Here is a 17,037-nt window from a genome sequence, read left to right on the forward strand (position 1 = left end):
GATCTCTAACCAACACGTTTTACACAGTAATAGGGCTATTTTCATGAAGAAGTATGTAATGCCTGCGTACAATACACAACAAATGGCAATCATGTATGGTTATTTGTTAGTACTATCAGAAAACAAAGACTGAAACTAACTACAACCAACGCTAGCAATTTTTACACTGGTGAAATAAGTAGAGCATGCTTAGCAGCCTAATGTACTAAAGAGGACACATTTACCAAGGTATGCCTATTGGCCAGAGGTTCTCAAATGGGGGTACTTGAAGGTATGCCAATGGGTATGTGAGATTATTTTTTAAATATTCTAAAAAATAGCAACAATTGAAAAATCCTTTATAAATATATTTATTGAATAATACTTCAACAAAATATGAATGTAAGTTAATAAACTGTGGAAAAAAAATACAACAATGCAATATTCAGTGTTGACAGCTAGATTTTTGTTACATAAATATTGATGTACTGCTCGCCTGTGTATCGGCTGGGGACATCTCTGCGCTGCTGATCCGCCTCCGCTTGGGATGGTTTCCTGCTGGCTCCGCTGTGAACGGGACTCTCGCTGCTGTGTTGGATCCGCTTTGGACTGGACTCTCGCGACTGTGTTGGATCCATTGTGGATTGAACTTTCACAGTATCATGTTAGACCCGCTCGACATCCATTGCTTTCCTCCTCTCTAAGGTTCTCATAGTCATTATTGTCACCGACGTCCCACTGGGTGTGAGTTTTCCTTGCCCTTATGTGGGCCTACCGAGGATGTCGTGGTGGTTTGTGCAGCCCTTTGAGACACTAGTGATTTAGGGCTATATAAATAAGTAAACATTGATTGATTGATTGATGTTAAAGATTTCTTTTTTTGTGAAGAAATGTTTAGAATTAAGTTGATGAATCCAGATGGATCTCTATTACAATCCCCAAAGAGGGCACTTTAAGTTGATGATTACTTCTATGTGTAGAAATCTTTATTTATAATTGAATCACTTGATTATTTTTCAACAATATTTTAGACATTTTTATATCTTTTTTTCCAAAAAGTTTAAGAAAGACCACTACAAATGAGCAATATTTTGCATTGTTATACAATGTAATAAATCCGAAACTGATGACATAGTGCTGTATTTTACATCTTTATCTTTTTTTTTTTTCAGCCAAAAGGGGCGGTATTTGAATTAAAAAATGTTCACAGGGAGTACATCTCTGGAAAAAAAGGTTGAGAACCACTGGCCTAATGTACTAAAGAAGACACATTTACCAAGGTATGCCTATAGGCTACTGTTTCAAACGTTTCCGATTGCCATATAACTTGGTACATGTAGTCCACAATATGCAAACCCGAATGAGGAATTATTTTATCATGTGGTTTTGCTGTCTCCATACGTTTCACATTGCCATGATGACAGCCGTGCTAATGTTGCAACCCATTTTCTCAGGTTATCAGCATATTGAGAACAAAATAAGGCAAAGTATATTTTCTATCAACTGGATTACACATCGACATACAGGCTAACAGGCATATATTTCCCCCGATAGCCTGTATGTCGATGTGTCATTGACAGGGCTAGCATGCTAAGTATTACACTAGGACCTAAGAACCATCACACTAAGCATTCGTTACACGAGCGTACTAGCTTTTATAGACAAGGTCATAGACTGTGTTGGACAATGTAGTTTACATACCAATGTCCATTTCCATTTATTACAAGTAATAAGAAAAAGTAAATGCTTGTCTTACCTATCTAGGAGGAAATTAGCAAATTAAACATCAGATTAAAAAAATCGTCTCCATCTTCTAAAGGCATCCCTAAAACAAATCCTCGTTTTATTCCTGGCTTTGTCATGAATAAGTTGAGCATTGTAATGACACCTTTTAGATTGACTAAGATCTGACATGTTTAGTAACTTTACCGGTGTCAGTAGCCAGACAAAGAGTGTGGTGCGTAACAAGCAACCTGGATGTGACACACTGACGGACTTTCTAATTGGTCAAACGGTGGAGGGCGGGACAACGAAATTAAAACAATAAAAAAAAATTCAAGGCTGTAAATCTAATTTTGAAATGAGCATATCCCGACTGAACTACTGTTATCAGTTATAGAGGTATTCGAAAAGAACCAATCAATCAATCAATGTTTACTTATATAGCCCTAAATCACTAGTGTCTCAAAGGGCTGCACAAACCACCACGACATCCTCGGTAGGCCCACATAAGGGCAAGGAAAACTCACACCCAGTGGGACGTCGGTGACAATGATGACTATGAGAACCTTGGAGAGGAGGAAAGCAATGGATGTCGAGCGGGTCTAACATGATACTGTGAAAGTTCAATCCACAATGGATTCAACACAGTCGCGAGAGTCCAGTCCAAAGCGGATCCAACACAGCAGCGAGAGTCCCGTTCACAGCGGAGCCAGCAGGAAACCATCCCAAGCAGAGGCGGATCAGCAGCAGAAAAGAGCATGATTTATTCATGCCTGTTGACTAGATAATGATGACTAGATATAACATTCTTACATATGGCTCCTTTAATATTCATTGACAAGCTCAGTCCTTTACGATAATGGTCCCGAGAACCCCGACCAACACTTACCTACCCACTCATCCACCCAGGCAAATGCCTGCTTGTGTCCCAGCAGAAGGACATCACGGATTACCTGAAAGTAAGGCCAAGAAAACAGTCAAAACTGCCTTTCAACGGCTGTCCATTAACTCCAGGGAGAGAAGATTTAAATAGTGTGTGTTTGTGCTTGTATTTCTACCCTTCTTGAGACATCAAGTTAAGACCGTGATCATGGTCCCAATACAGAAAACCAATGCATCTAATAGAAAATGTCTTATTTGCACCCCTGGTGGTGAAATCTATCGAAATGAGGGTGGTCCCAAAAAGGAGGGACTGTTTCAAATTGACTGTGTCACTTTTAAAAGTGCTCCCCCTCTGGTCAACATATGAAATAACAAGTGTGTGTAAAAATTTGAAGTGCTCCCCCTCTGGCCAACATATGTAATAAGTGTGTGTAAAAAAATCGAAATGCGCCCCCTTTGGCCAAAATAAATAAAAAAAAATAAATATGTATATAGAGACATACTGTAAAAACTTGAAGTAAATAATGAAGATTAGGAACCAATTACAAACATAAATAAAAAGGAAAGCAGTCTTTTTCTCACGATATGTCAACTTTTTTCTTATAGAATTGGGAACAATTTCTCATTCTTTCTGTTTCAGTGATATTGCAATATTTTCTCGTAGAATTATTCCATTTTTATGTAAAATTATTACTTTTTCATGCAAAACGGTGACATTAGTCGTGTAAAATTCTGACTTGTCACAATATTGCCAGTTTTTTTGTTGTTCTTGTAAAATAGTGAAATTTTTTGAGTAAAATGAGGACTTTTGTCATAATTTTGCCAATTTTTTTGTTGTTCTTGTAAAATAGTGACATTGTTTGAGTAAAATGATGACTTGTCATTATTTTGCCAGGTAAAATTCAGATTATATAGCGGTATAGCTCGGTTGGTAGAGTGGCCATGCCAGCAACTTGAGGGTTCCAGGTTCGATCCCGGCTTCTGCCATCCTAGTCACTGCCGTTGTGTCCTTGGGCAAGACCCAAGGACACAACCCACTTGCTCCCAGTGCCACCCACACTGGTTTAAATGTAACTTAGATATTGGGTTTCACTATGTAAAGCGCTTTGAGTCACTAGAGCAGGGGTGCCCATTACGTAGATCGCGAGCTACCAGTCGACCGCGGGGGGTGTGTCAGTCGATCTCCAGCCAGGCTTTTAAAAAAAATAGACCTAAAAATGAGTAATCATCAATCTTCACCAAGACGTCACTTAAATGACATTCACGGTACCGGAGGGTCTTGTGAGATGACGCTGGCTGCTGCAAGATCATTATTATGAAAATATGTCCGAGAGGAAGGCGAGAAACACTTTTTATTTCAACAGACTCTCGCGCCGTACCTTCCGTCAAAACTCTAAAGGCCGACTGCACATTTCCTATCTTCACAATAAAAGCCCTGCTTCATGCTGCCTGCGCTAACTAAATACAGAGTCTCGGAAAACTGGCGTGCACAAGCGATCCCTCAGAAAGCTGGCGTGCACAAGTGATGTGCACGCCAGCTTTCTGAGGGATCGCTTGTGCGCACGCCAGTTTTCTGAGGGATCGCTTGTGCACGCCAGTTTTCCGAGACTCTGTATTTAGTTAGCGCAGGCAGCATGAAGCAGGGCTTTTATTGTGAAGATAGGAAATGTGCAGTCGGCCTTTAGAGTTTTGACGGAAGGGACGGCCCGAAAGTCTGTTGAAATAAAAAGTGTTTCTCGCCTTCCTCTCTGTCATTTTTTCATAATAATGAACTGGCAGCAGCCAGCGTCATCTCACAAGACCCTCGGGTGCCGTGAATGTCAATCAAGCAAGCTACGGAATTTGCCGCCAATGGCCCTAGTGTGTGAATGTTGTCTGTCTATCTGTGTTGGCCCTGCGATGAGGTGGCGACTTGTCCAGGGTGTACCCTGCCTTCTGCCCGATTGTAGCTGAGATAGGCGCCAGCGTCCCCCGCGACCCCGAAGGGGAATATGCGGTAGAAAATGGATGGGTGGATGTTTTTCTTGTAAAGTGTATGGAAGCTGGATGAATTAGATGCCAAAAACCAACCACTTTCATGTGGTATTGTACAGAAAGGACAACTTTTTTTTTCCCTCCATTTGAAAATGTGGGCGTTCTCATAATTACTGTCGGATTCCAATCAATGCAAGTCATCAGAATCAGGTAATACACCAACTTATATTCTTGTCTTTGTGAAAGAAAGACATCTATATGTGTTACACATGCTTGTATTATCATTAAACACATTTAACTTGTTTACAAAAATGTCTCTTTCATAAATAAATAAATATAAATGATATATATAAATGAGGTAGATCCCCTCGAGTTGGTCAATTGAAAAGTAGCTCGCCTGCAGAAAAAGTGTGGGCACCCCTGCACTAGAGAATAGCGCTATATAAAAAATAATTCACTTCACTTATTATTATAATATTGCCAAAATGTTAAGTTTTCTTATAAAACTGTGACTTTTGTCGAGTAAAAATACGACTCTTTACATATAATTGCCAAAATGTTAAGCTTTTCTTGTAAAATTGCGACTGTTATTGAGTAAAATTCCAACTTTTATCATAATCTTGCACAAATTACGACTTTGCCAAATTATTAGTGCTAAAATTCAAATTTTTTCTTGTGAAATTGTGTCCTTTTTCTTGTGAAATTCCAACTAATTTTTCACAACAAGCTTTTTTATATTTGCATATTATGTATATATTATTAATGTTGTAAATACAAAAATATATCTATCTAGAAAGGTTGGTTTGAAAGAGGTCGGGATTTTTCGGAGGTCTCAAGAAAGTATCTAATATAACTTTGAAAAAATTTGAAAGTTTTCTTATAAAATTGTGCCTTTTGTCAGGTAAAAATGCGACTCTTTTCATAAAATTGCCAACATTTGTAACTTTTCTTGTAAAACTGCGACTGTTATTGAGTAAAATTCCAACTTTTATCATATTATTGCACAAATGCTCAGTTTTTCTTGTAAAATGTTGACTTGAGTTGAGTAAAATTACAATTACGACGTTTATTATAGTACTGGCAAAATTCAACGTTTTTCTTGTGAAATTCCAACTAATTTTTCACAACAAGCTTTTTTATATTTGCATATTATGTATATATTATTAATGTTGTAAATACAAAAATATATCTATATAGAAAGGTTGGTTTGAAAGAGGTCGGGATTTTTCGGAGGTCTCAAAGTATCTAATATAACTTTGAAAAAATTTGAAAGTTTTCTTATAAAATTGTGCCTTTTGTCAGGTAAAAATGCGACTCTTTTCATAAAATTGCCAACATTTTTAACTTTTCTTGTAAAACTGCGACTGTTATTGAGTAAAATTCCAACTTTTATCATAGTATTGCACAAATGCTCAGTTTTTCTTGTAAAATGTTGACTTGAGTTGAGTAAAATTACAATTACGACGTTTATTATAGTACTGGCAAAATTCAACGTTTTTCTTGTGAAATTCCAACTCATTTTTCACAACAAGCTTTTTTATATTTTCATAGTATGTATGTATTATTAATGTTGTAAACACACTTATGTATCTAAAAAAGGCTGGTCCTAAAGAGGTAGGCATTTTTCGGAGGTCTCAAGAAGGTAGCAGGTACGTGTGTGTGTGTGTGTGTGTGTGTGTGTGTGTGTGTGTGTGTGTGTGTGTGTGTGTGTTAGACAAGGAGCGGACAGGGACACATACTGTTCAAGGAATGCATTTAGGACATATTTTAGCTGTGTAGCACCTCAGAAGGACTGCACAAAGAGATGTGTACCATGTGACCATTTTTTTGCAGACTGATAATACAACATCTGACTTTGCCATCTGGCCGTGTATCACATGGATGCGAAAATTAATCTGCCCCAGGAGCAAAATCTGCGAGATAAAAGTGTTTTATTTAGCCTTTTTTTTTTTTAAATAAATAAAAATGCCGACCTTGTGTACAAACTGTTCCACTCGTGTCTGCAGGCCCCACACTTCAAACTTGACGCTGACCAGCTTGTAGGAGCACATGATGGGGTCTTGGGTGTTGATCCATCCTTCCTCCAGGAGGCCTCGATTGGTCTTCCTCGACTTAAAGTAGCGCAAGTCCTACATGTCCGTGAGACAACATATCGTCAGGTGAGACCGTCAGCGCACAACAGCTGCGTCCGTTCACAAGGCACGTACACAATCTGCTCAACAGGAAGGCACTTATTAAGAACGTTAGGCGCACTAATCAGCGGTCCCTCCGGACAAATTATACTGTTGTGCTCATTTGTCTCAGGCACTCATGTTGGGACCGAGGCAGACGCTCCACCACCCTTTGAAAAGTGAGTGTGTGGCGCTTGTCAACAGGTAAGTTGGACCCGATGACATCGCTTGAAAAAAATGTCAACTTCAATTGAAATTTTGTATTTCTATAGTGTTTTGTATATTGTACAGGATTGCTTATTATTTTTATTGGATAGTACCGTACTTTTCGGGCTATATGTCGCAGTTTTTTTCATAGTTTGGCCGGCGGTGCGGCTTATACTCAGGAGCGACTTGTGTGTGAAATTAATAACACATTAGCGTAAAATATCAAATGTTATTTAGCTCATTCACGTAAGAGACTAAATTTATAATATTTCATTGGATTTATGGATTAGGAGTGACAGATTATTAGGTAAACATATAGCATGTTCAATATGTTATAGATAATATGTTATGTTAACATACCAAACACCTTCTCAGTTGGTTAGTTATGCCTCATATAACGTAAATCACAGGTCCACAACCACCGGGCCGCAGAATAATTTTATATCCATTTTTATTAAAAAAAAATAAATAAATAAAAAAATAAAAAAAAAAATATATATATATATATATATTTTCCACTGTGGCAGAGGGGTTAGTGCGTCTGCTTCACAATACGAAGGTCCTGCAGTCCAGGGTTCAAATCCAGGCTCGGGATCTTTCTGTGTGGAGTTTGCATGTTCTCCCCGTGATTGCGTGGGTTCCCTCCGGGTACTCCGGCTTCCTCCCACCTCCAAAGACATGCACCTGGGGATAGGTTGATTGGCAACACTAAATTGGCCCTAGTGTGTGAATGTAGTCTGTCTATCTGTGTTGGCCCTGCGATGAGGCGGCGACTTGTCCAGGGTGTACCCCGCCTTCCACCCGATTGTAGTTAAGATAGGCGCCAGCGACCCCAAAAGGGAATAAGCGGTAGGAAATGGATGGATGGATATATATACATAAAAACACAATATAAACTTACAATTAGTGCACCAACCAGAAAAACCTCCCTTTTTCATGACAAAAACGTCCCTTATTCATGACAAAGAGAAAAAAAATTAAAAAAAAAAAAGATTCCCCACCCCCGCCCCCACCTAAGGCCGCGGGACAAATTTTTAAGCGTTGACCGGTCCGCGGATACAAAAAGGTTGGGGACCACTGCTCTAGATCAATGGTCCCCAACCGATTGGTACTGGGCCCAGAATAATTTTTTATTCATTTTTATTTAAAAAAAAATAAATAAATACAATTTTATTTTTTATTTTTATTGCATCAACATAAAAAACCCCAGGCCGCGGGACAACCCATTAAGCATTGACCGGTCCGCGGATACAAAAAGGTATGGGGACCACTGACGCAAATGGTAAATGAGTTGTACTTGTATAGCGCTTTTCTACCTTCAAGGCTTTGAAACTACTTCCACATTTACCCATTCACACACACAATCACACACTGATGGAGGGAGCTGCCATGCAAGGCGCCAACCAGCACCCATCAGGAGCAAGGGTGAAGTGTCTTGCTCAGGACACAACGGATGTGACGAGCTTGGTACTAGGTGGGGATTGAATAAGCTTTGAGGTGGGTAAGCTCAACCAAACGTTTTCCTTACAGTAGGGGCACCGGGTTATAAAGTGCACTGTTGAGTTTTGAAGAAAAAAAAAACATTTTAAGTGCGCCTTATAGTCCCGGAAAATACGGTAGTACTTTTTGTATTTGTAATTTCGATCCATCTATTTTCTACCGCTTGTCCCTTTCAGAGTTGTGTCATTATTTAATCATATCAACTAATTAAAGGCTTGAGGAGTTAATGTACATCAGGGGTGTCCAAACTTTATCCACTGAGGGCCGCACACTGAAAAATCAAAGCAAGCGGGGGCCATTTTGATATTTTTTATTTAAAAAAAAAACAATACAATAAATGTATAAAAAATATAAATTTCGGCCTCCACTCAGGCTTGATCCCGGGGACCCCAAAGGGTTTTGGTCCAAAAAATATTAAAAATGTGTCATTATTCAGTATTATTTTTTTATTATTATTCAAGTTTTAAATCTCTAGATCAACATTAGGTCTATCTGTCAATATAATGATTTTAAAGATTTAAGATTTTTTTACAAAAATAATGTCTATTTATGGAAAAATCACAAAATATATGTTTTCACATCATTTTTTAAGTGGAATATTTTAGGTTGAATAATAATTGGAGCATTAAAAGGTCAATAACTCATAACACCATTGATTTTAATTAATTGTTATTTTTTGAGCAATGACATTAAAAAACAAATCACGCTAAAATTATTGGGGATCCAAAAGGGTTCTACTCATTAAAGTGTTAGAAAATAAATTATAAATTTTTTTTTATTGTTTACTTTTAACAGATCAGATCAATCCGTCAATTATACATTTTAGTGTTATGTTTTTTGTTTGTTCATTTTAGGCCCTCCTTTAAAAAAACAGCTCAGTTTTTTATATAGCAAACGCAAAATATGCAACATTTTCCCCCAAAAATATCTCAAAGTGGAAAATTTAACGTGACATAATTGGAGCCTTGAATAAGTCAATAATTCATAATCACATGGATTTTGATTCATTATTATTTTTTTAAAGAAAGAAACAGCCTGCATGGCGTGGGGACGGCGTGGCGCAGTGGTAGAGTGGCCATGCGCAACCCGAGGGTCCCTGGTTCAAATCCCACCTAGTACCAACCTCGTCACGTCCGTTGTGTCCTAAGCAAGACACTTCACCCTTGCTCCTGATGGGTGCTGGTTAGCGACTTGCATGGCAGCTCCCTCCATCAGTGTGTGTGAAAGGGTAAATGTGGAAGTAGTGTCAAAAGCGCTTTGAGTACCTTGAAGGTAGAAAAGCGCTATACAAGTACAACCCATTTACCATTTGTGTTATTAGAGTAAACATTGCAACATTTTCTTGTTACATTTCACCCGTTTGGTCTTTTATATCAGTTTTTACGTTGTAAACATTTTTCAATCATATTTTTAAAATGTGCCGTGGGGCCGTAAAAAAAATGACCTGCGGGCCGCAAATGGCCCCCCGAGCCGCGGTTTTGACACCCCTGGTGTACATGGACAAAGTTGTCCAGAACGAAATACAAATTTGGGCATTTTCCACAATATCCTAGCACATTCTAATTTGGATCAGCATTAAATGACTACATCCCCCCTGTGTGCTGCTGGTGTGTGAGTGCTTGCCAATAATAAAACACCACTGCAGCGGGTTCATGACCCATGTTGATTATTATTAGCCTGATTCTTTATGACCATACACACAAATCACCACAGGGCTTGTCCATCATCACAGCCCCAGCCCTCTCTTAAACACACTCGCATGTGTAAACAAGCAAGTCCCCAGCTTCTCATCCCTCCCGGTAGATAAATAGTGGCCACAAATTAAATTCATCGCTGTTATTTACTTGTGGGCATAAAAAGCGGTGAGTGTAGTTGCAGGTGAATTAATGCCAGCGTCCTCACCTCCGACTCCTTGTAGTGGCGTTCAGGAACCTCGTCGTAGGCGATGTCAACAAAACACACCTCCGTTTCCTCGTCTTTAGGCTCGCTGCCAAATATCTGCATTTTAAAGACAACCTTGTAAGGACGACCGAATCAATAACACACTTTCGGTGGACTTGACAAATGTGTGGTGACATGCTGGGATTTCCCCAGCCGCATGCTGTGTATGCATGTGTGTGTGTTTAATGGTTCGAGACTAAGTGTGGGAGAAAATCAAATGCAGCCCAGAAAAGCAAGATTGGAAGACATTAGGAGTTACCGCAATGAAACCATTTCCTGCTGGTATTAAGAGTGATGTAAGAAGATGAACGTAATTATCCGTTCAAGGGTCCTTCAGCCTTTCGCTGTTTTAGTAGTGCAGTTTTCAAGTTCCTGTTCGTGAACGTAGCCAAGATGACTGTTGGGGTATTGTTTCATCCATCCATCTTCTTCCGCTTATCCAAGGTCGGGGCGCGGGGGCAGCAGCCTAAGCAGAGAAGCCCCCGACTTCCCTCTCTCCCCAGCCACTTCATCTAGCACTTCGGGGGATCCCGAGTCATTCCCAGGCCAGCCTGGAGCCATAGTCTTCCCAAAGTGTCCTGGGTTTTCCCTGTGGCCTCCTACTGGTCGGACTGACCAATTGCCCGAACCACCTCATCTGGCTCCTCTCCATGTGAAGGAGCAGCGGCTTTAGTTTGAGATTCTCACTATAGATGTCCGATAATATTGGACTGCCGATGTTATTGGCCGATAAATGCTTTAAAATGTAATATCGGAAATTATCGGTATCTGTTCCTAAATTGTAAAATTCATGACTTTGTAAAACGCTGCTGTGTACACGGACGTAGGGAGAAGTACAGAGCGCCAATAAGCCTTAAAGGCACAGCCTTAGCGTGCCGGCCCAGTCACATAATATTTATGGCTGTTCACACACACACAAGTGGATACAAGCCATACTTGGTCACCAGCCATACAGGTCACACTGAGGGTGGCCGTATAAACAACTTTAACACTGTTACAAATTTGCGCCACACTGTGAACCCACACCAAACAAAAATGACCAAACACCTTTTGCGAGAACATCCGCACCGTAACACAATATAAACACAACAGAACAAATACCCAGAACCCATTGCAGCACTAACTTTTCCAGGACGCTACAATATACACCCCCCGCTACCTACACCTACTAAACCCCTCCCTGTATATTATAGCGTCTCGGAAGAGTTAGTGCTGCAAGGGGTTCTGGGTATTTGTTTTGTTGTGTTTATGTTGTGTTGCGGTGCGGATGTTCTCCCAAAATGTGTTTGTCATTCTTGTTTGGTGTGGGTTCACAGTGGGGCGCATATTTGTAACAGTGTTAAAGTTGTTTATACAGGCACCCTCAGTGTGACCTGTATGGCTGTTGACCAAGTATGCTTTACATTCACTTGTGTGCGTGTGAAAAGCCGTAGACATTATGTGATTGGACCGGCACGCAAATGCAGTGCCTTTAAGGTTTTTCTGTACTTCTCCCTACGTCCGCGTACACAACGGCGTTATAAAATGTAATAAATATTACTTTTTGAAACCGATACGGATTATTTTGAAACATTTAAAGCATTTATCGGCCGATAATATCGTCAGTCTGATATTAACGGACATCTCTGATAGAGACATATCATAAAACGTTTTGTTGAGTCTGAGATTCATGTTTCTAAGAGAGCAGTGATTGAAAATTCATGATTCAGAGAAGATGGATAATTTACAAGATGGACATACTTATTAGGGCTATTAAGGTTTTGCACATTCAAGTGAAAAGTAAAGAACACGGAGTTGGAGTTGATAATGCTTATGTAATCTAATAAATGTTTCAGTCAGCATAATAGTATCCACTAGTGATGGTTTCATTTGAATATTTTAGGCAATTCTGGTCAGGGTCAATGCATGTGTTGTATTTATTACTAGAATCAATTTTGTTAAGTTAATGATAGATTATTTTGATAAGATTGAATATCCTATCTACTTTGAGACAAATGATGATCCACAAATGTATACTTTTTAGATTGACTATAAGGTACAAGTAGGGGAAGAACCAACTGGTCGTCCAAGATCTATAGTGATCAAGCTCCTCAGATTCAAGGACAAGGAAGAAATATTTAGACGTGCCAAGAACCTGAAGGACACAGACCTATACATTAATGAAGATTCCTCCAACATTGTCAGACAAAAAAGAAAGGAGCTGTTGCCCCAACTGAAAGATGGACGTCACAAAAGAAACATTGTCTACTTGAAGTATGACACGCAAGTTCTTACAAACCCCGTTTCCATGTGAGTTGGGAAATTGTGTTAGATGTAAATATAAACAGAATACAATGATTTGCTAATCCTTTTCAACCCATATTCAGTTGAATGCACTACAAAGACAAGATATTTGATGTTCAAACTTAGACTTAATTTTTTTTTGCAAATAAAAATTAACTTAGAATTTCATGGCTGCAACACATGCCAAAGTAGTTGGGAAAGGGCATGTTCACCACCTTTTCTCTTAACAACACTCAATAAACGTTTGGGAACTGAGGAAACTATTTGTTGAAGCTTTGAAAGTGGAATTCTTTCCCATTCTTGTTTTATGTAGAGCTTCAGTCGTTCAACAGTCCGGGGTCTCCGCTTTCGTATTTTACTCTTCATAATGCGCCACACATTTCAAAACCTGTATGTACCTTCCAGCATTAATGGTGCCTTCACAGATGTGTAAGTTACCCATGCCTTGGGCACTAATGCACCCCCATACCATCACATGAACTTTGCGTCGATAACAGTCTGGATAGTTCGCTTCCCCTTTGGTCCTGATGACACGATGTCGAATGTTTCCAAAAACAATTTGAAATGTGGACTCGTCAGACCACAGAACACTTTTCCACTTTGCAGCAGTCCATATTAGATGATCTCGGGCCCAAAAAAGCCGATGGCATTTCTGGATGTTGTTGATAAATGGCTTTCGCTTTGCATAGTAGAGCTTTAACTTGCACTTACAGATGTAGCGACAAACTGTATTTAGTGACAGTGGTTTTATGAAGTGTTCCTGAGCCCATGTGGTGATATCCTTTAGAGATTGATGTCAGTTTTTGATACAGTGCCGTCTGAGGGATTGAAGGTCATGGTCATTCAGTGTTGGTTTTCGGCCATGCCGCTTACTTGGTGGAGTGATTTCTCCAGATTCTCTGAACCTTTTGATGATATTACAGACCTTAGATGTTGAAATCCCTAAATTTCTTGCAATAGCACTTTGAGAAACGTTGTTCTCAAACACGCAGTTGTGGACAAAGGGGTGTACCTCGCTCCATCCTTTCTTGTGAAAGACTGAGCATTTTTTGGGAAGGTGTTTTTATACCCAATCATGGCACCCTCCAAATAAATGTTTGATGAGCATTGTCTTTGTAGCATATTCAACTGAATATGGGTTGAAAATGATTTGCAAATCATTGTATTCCGTTTATATTTACATCTAACACAATTTTCCAACTCATATGGAAACGGGGTTTGTACTTGATAGAGTTTCAGGTTCAACAGAAGTAAATCGTAACATTTTGTGGAGGCACAAAACAATGATTGGTCATGGTGAAATAAAATAAAATAAAAACAAAACAAGACAAACTTAAGATTTAAGATCTACAAGCATTGCTCTAAGTATGATGGGGTGGGTGAACAACCAGCTTGTCATACTTCGAGTAGACAATGTTTCCTTTTTGACATTCAGCTTTCTGTTGGGGCATCAGCTCCTTTCTTTTCTGTCTTACAATATCGGAGAAATCTTCAGTGATGTACACGTTTATGCCCTTCAGGTTCTTGGCACGTTTGTAGATTAACTACGATCGAAGTATTGGACAGGACGTCGAGATGTGTAAATAAAGTTGTACTTTATATAAGAAAAATGTGGGGATACAAACGGTACAAAACGATCCTTATATCTTGTTATCTGTCATTCATTCATCACCCGTAGGCTCGTAATGCTCTGTCTCCTCAACCACAATGCACCTGGCTCCTGCTCCTTTCTTTACATCCGGTTTGCCGCAATGCATTGTGGAACATGTAGTATTTTAGTTAACCCTTTGTTAGGCTATAAAATAGAAAACAAATCAATCCAGTGTCAGTGTTTCTCAAATAGTCAATATCAAATACACGTATAAATCAAATCAATTCACTTTTAACTCTTATTAGCTGTAAATAATAATAGATTAATTTATCAGCAATAAATCTAGCATGCAAATTATGGAATGACCATCACACATGAAATACATAACCCATAAGTTACAACAACGTTTGAATATTTCTTCCTTGTCCTTGAATCTGAGGAGCTTGATCACTATTGATCTTGGACGACCAGTTGGTTCAAATTTGCCTACTTGTAGCTCATCCCCCTTATAGTCAATCTAAAAAGATATAAGGTTCTGGATCATCATTTGTCTCAAAGTAGTCGTCGTCGGCTCTCATGACGTCTGCCATGATTAGTAGTAGTGTTGTTGTTGAAGGAAGTAGCGAACCTTGTGAATTAACCATCTGCTTGAAATGAGCAAAATATGTAAATATTACATGTTATGAATGTGCCTGCTACTAAATTACACATACTTGTATATGTGTGTATTTTTTTTAGTGCGCTTTATAGGCAGGATAGAGCAAATCCCATTGCCTTAATTGTTTGCTCACTTTTGCTAGTGTTTATTTACAAGTTAAAATGCATTTAAAAAATACAAACGTGTGCTTGTCTCCCAACAGGACCATGAATGACAAGACAAAGTCCAAAAAGGTGCCGTTCCCTGCCTTTAAAGTGCACCGATGACACAGCAAGCAACTTGTGTAAGTAATACGAAAGTATTTTTTGAAGTTATATTTTTGCTGGGCGTCTGAGTGAGTGACGTCAATAATTAAATGTACGTGCGGTAGAGCAGAAGTGATGCCGTTCTGATGATCACACGCAGAAAGGAAATGACAAATGTAAGGCTGCCTTTCATCTTCCTCACTTTTAAAACTTGATTCATGATTAATTGATGATTCCCATTCCTCTTTCCTCATTGTCTCCAGACACTTTTACCAGCTCAGACATGTGCTTAAACCCACTTTGCATCCACCTTATTCTGGGTAATGCATATTATATTTCACACTGAATTAGTCAAATACACTTTATTGCCAAAAGTGTTTGGTCACCTGCCTTGACCCACATGAGAGTGCCATCCCATTCCCAACCCATAGGGTTCAATATGATGTCGGTCCACCTTTTGCAGCTATTACAGCTTCAACTCTTCCGGGAAGGCTGTCCACAAGGTTGCGGAGTGTGTTTACAGGAATGTTCCACCATTCTTCCAAAAGCGCATTGGTGAGGTCACACACTGATGTTGATTGAGAAGGCCTGGCGCTCAGTCTCCGTTCGAATTCATCCCAAAGGTGTTCTATTGGGTTCAGGTCAGGACTCTGTGCAGGCCAGTCAAGTTCATCCACACCAGACTCTGTCATCCATGTCTTTAAGTTAAAGTTAAAGTACCAATGATTGTCACACACACTAGGTGTGGTGAAATGTGTCCTCTGCATTCGACCCATCCCCTTGATCACCCCCTGGGAAGTGAGGAGAGCAGTGAGCAGCAGTGATTCAACCCCCAATTCCATCCCTTGATGCTGAGTGCCAAGCAGGGAGGCAATGGGTCCCATTTTTATATAGTCTTTGGTATGACTCGGCCGGGGTTTAAACTTCCAACCTACCGATCTCAGGGCAGACACTCTAACCACTAGGCCACTGAGTAGGTATAATATGGACTTTGCTCTGTACACTGGTGCACAGTCATGTTGGAAAGGGAAGAGGCCTGCACCAAACTTTTCCCACAAGGTTGGGAGCATGGAATTGTCCAAAATGTTTTGGTATCCTGGAGCATTCAAAGTTCCTTTCACTGGAACTAAGGGGCCAAGCCTAACTCCTGAAAAACAACCCCACACCATAATTCCTCCTCTACCATATTTCCCTTTCGGCCCAATGCAGTCTGAAATGTACCGTTCTCCTGGCAACCTCCAAACCCAGAATATTTAGGAGCGAGGAAATTTCACGACTGGATTGGTTGCCCAGGTGGCATCCTATGACAGTTCCACGCTGGAAATCACTGAGAGCGGCCCATTCTTTCACAAATGTTTGCTTAAGTGCTTGATTTTATACACCTTTGGCCGGGCCAAGTGATTAGGACACCTGATTCTGATCTTTTGGATGGTTGGCCAAATACTTTTGGGAATATAGTGTATATCATATACTTACACTTTTAGAGACAATTATAGCAGACAATAATAGATCAACATCAATAGATTTACATTATACATATAAAAGATGACGTAACTGGATTTTACTCACATTATCATTGCTCCCTTTGTTGTCCTCGTACTTGCTCTCTATATGGATGGAGAACTTGGGCAGGAAAGAGCACTATTGATGACAAACAAAGCAAAAATGATTTGTACACACGCTAACACATGCAGATGAGCTGTTGTCCGTCACCCCTTAAACACAACGGTTTCCTTAGATCAGGGGTCGGGAACCTTTTATGGCTGAGAGAGCCATGAAAGCCAAATATTTCAAAATGTATTTCCGTGAGAGCCATATCATATTTTTTAACACTGAATACAACTAAATGTGTGCATTTTTAAGTAAGACCAACATTTTTAGAGT

The 17,037-nt window shown here is 39.6% G+C and overlaps 1 protein-coding gene and 1 long non-coding RNA gene across 2 annotated transcripts in view; one reads left to right on the forward strand and one right to left on the reverse strand.

The window, feature by feature from the left end:
* Positions 1-16,455, forward strand: part of LOC133541589 (uncharacterized) — a 33,984-nt gene extending 17,529 nt beyond the window's left edge. Inside the window, exons 2-4 of the long non-coding RNA XR_009803922.1 lie at positions 6,564-6,716; positions 6,862-6,932; positions 15,111-16,455. This is a non-coding gene — a long non-coding RNA (uncharacterized LOC133541589). The remainder of the gene's footprint in view (positions 1-6,563; positions 6,717-6,861; positions 6,933-15,110) is intronic.
* pitpnc1a (phosphatidylinositol transfer protein cytoplasmic 1a) overlaps positions 1-17,037 on the reverse strand; it is a 230,466-nt gene that overhangs the window by 6,385 nt on the left and 207,044 nt on the right. Inside the window, exons 6-9 of the mRNA XM_061885075.1 lie at positions 16,723-16,794; positions 10,338-10,433; positions 6,531-6,686; positions 2,591-2,654 (exon numbers count right to left, since the gene is read on the reverse strand). Of these exons, the coding sequence (XP_061741059.1) occupies positions 2,591-2,654; positions 6,531-6,686; positions 10,338-10,433; positions 16,723-16,794 (388 nt within the window). The remainder of the gene's footprint in view (positions 1-2,590; positions 2,655-6,530; positions 6,687-10,337; positions 10,434-16,722; positions 16,795-17,037) is intronic.

The sequence above is a fragment of the Nerophis ophidion genome, linkage group LG23 (assembly GCF_033978795.1).
Source record: "Nerophis ophidion isolate RoL-2023_Sa linkage group LG23, RoL_Noph_v1.0, whole genome shotgun sequence".
Classification (NCBI taxonomy): Eukaryota; Metazoa; Chordata; class Actinopteri; order Syngnathiformes; family Syngnathidae; genus Nerophis; species Nerophis ophidion.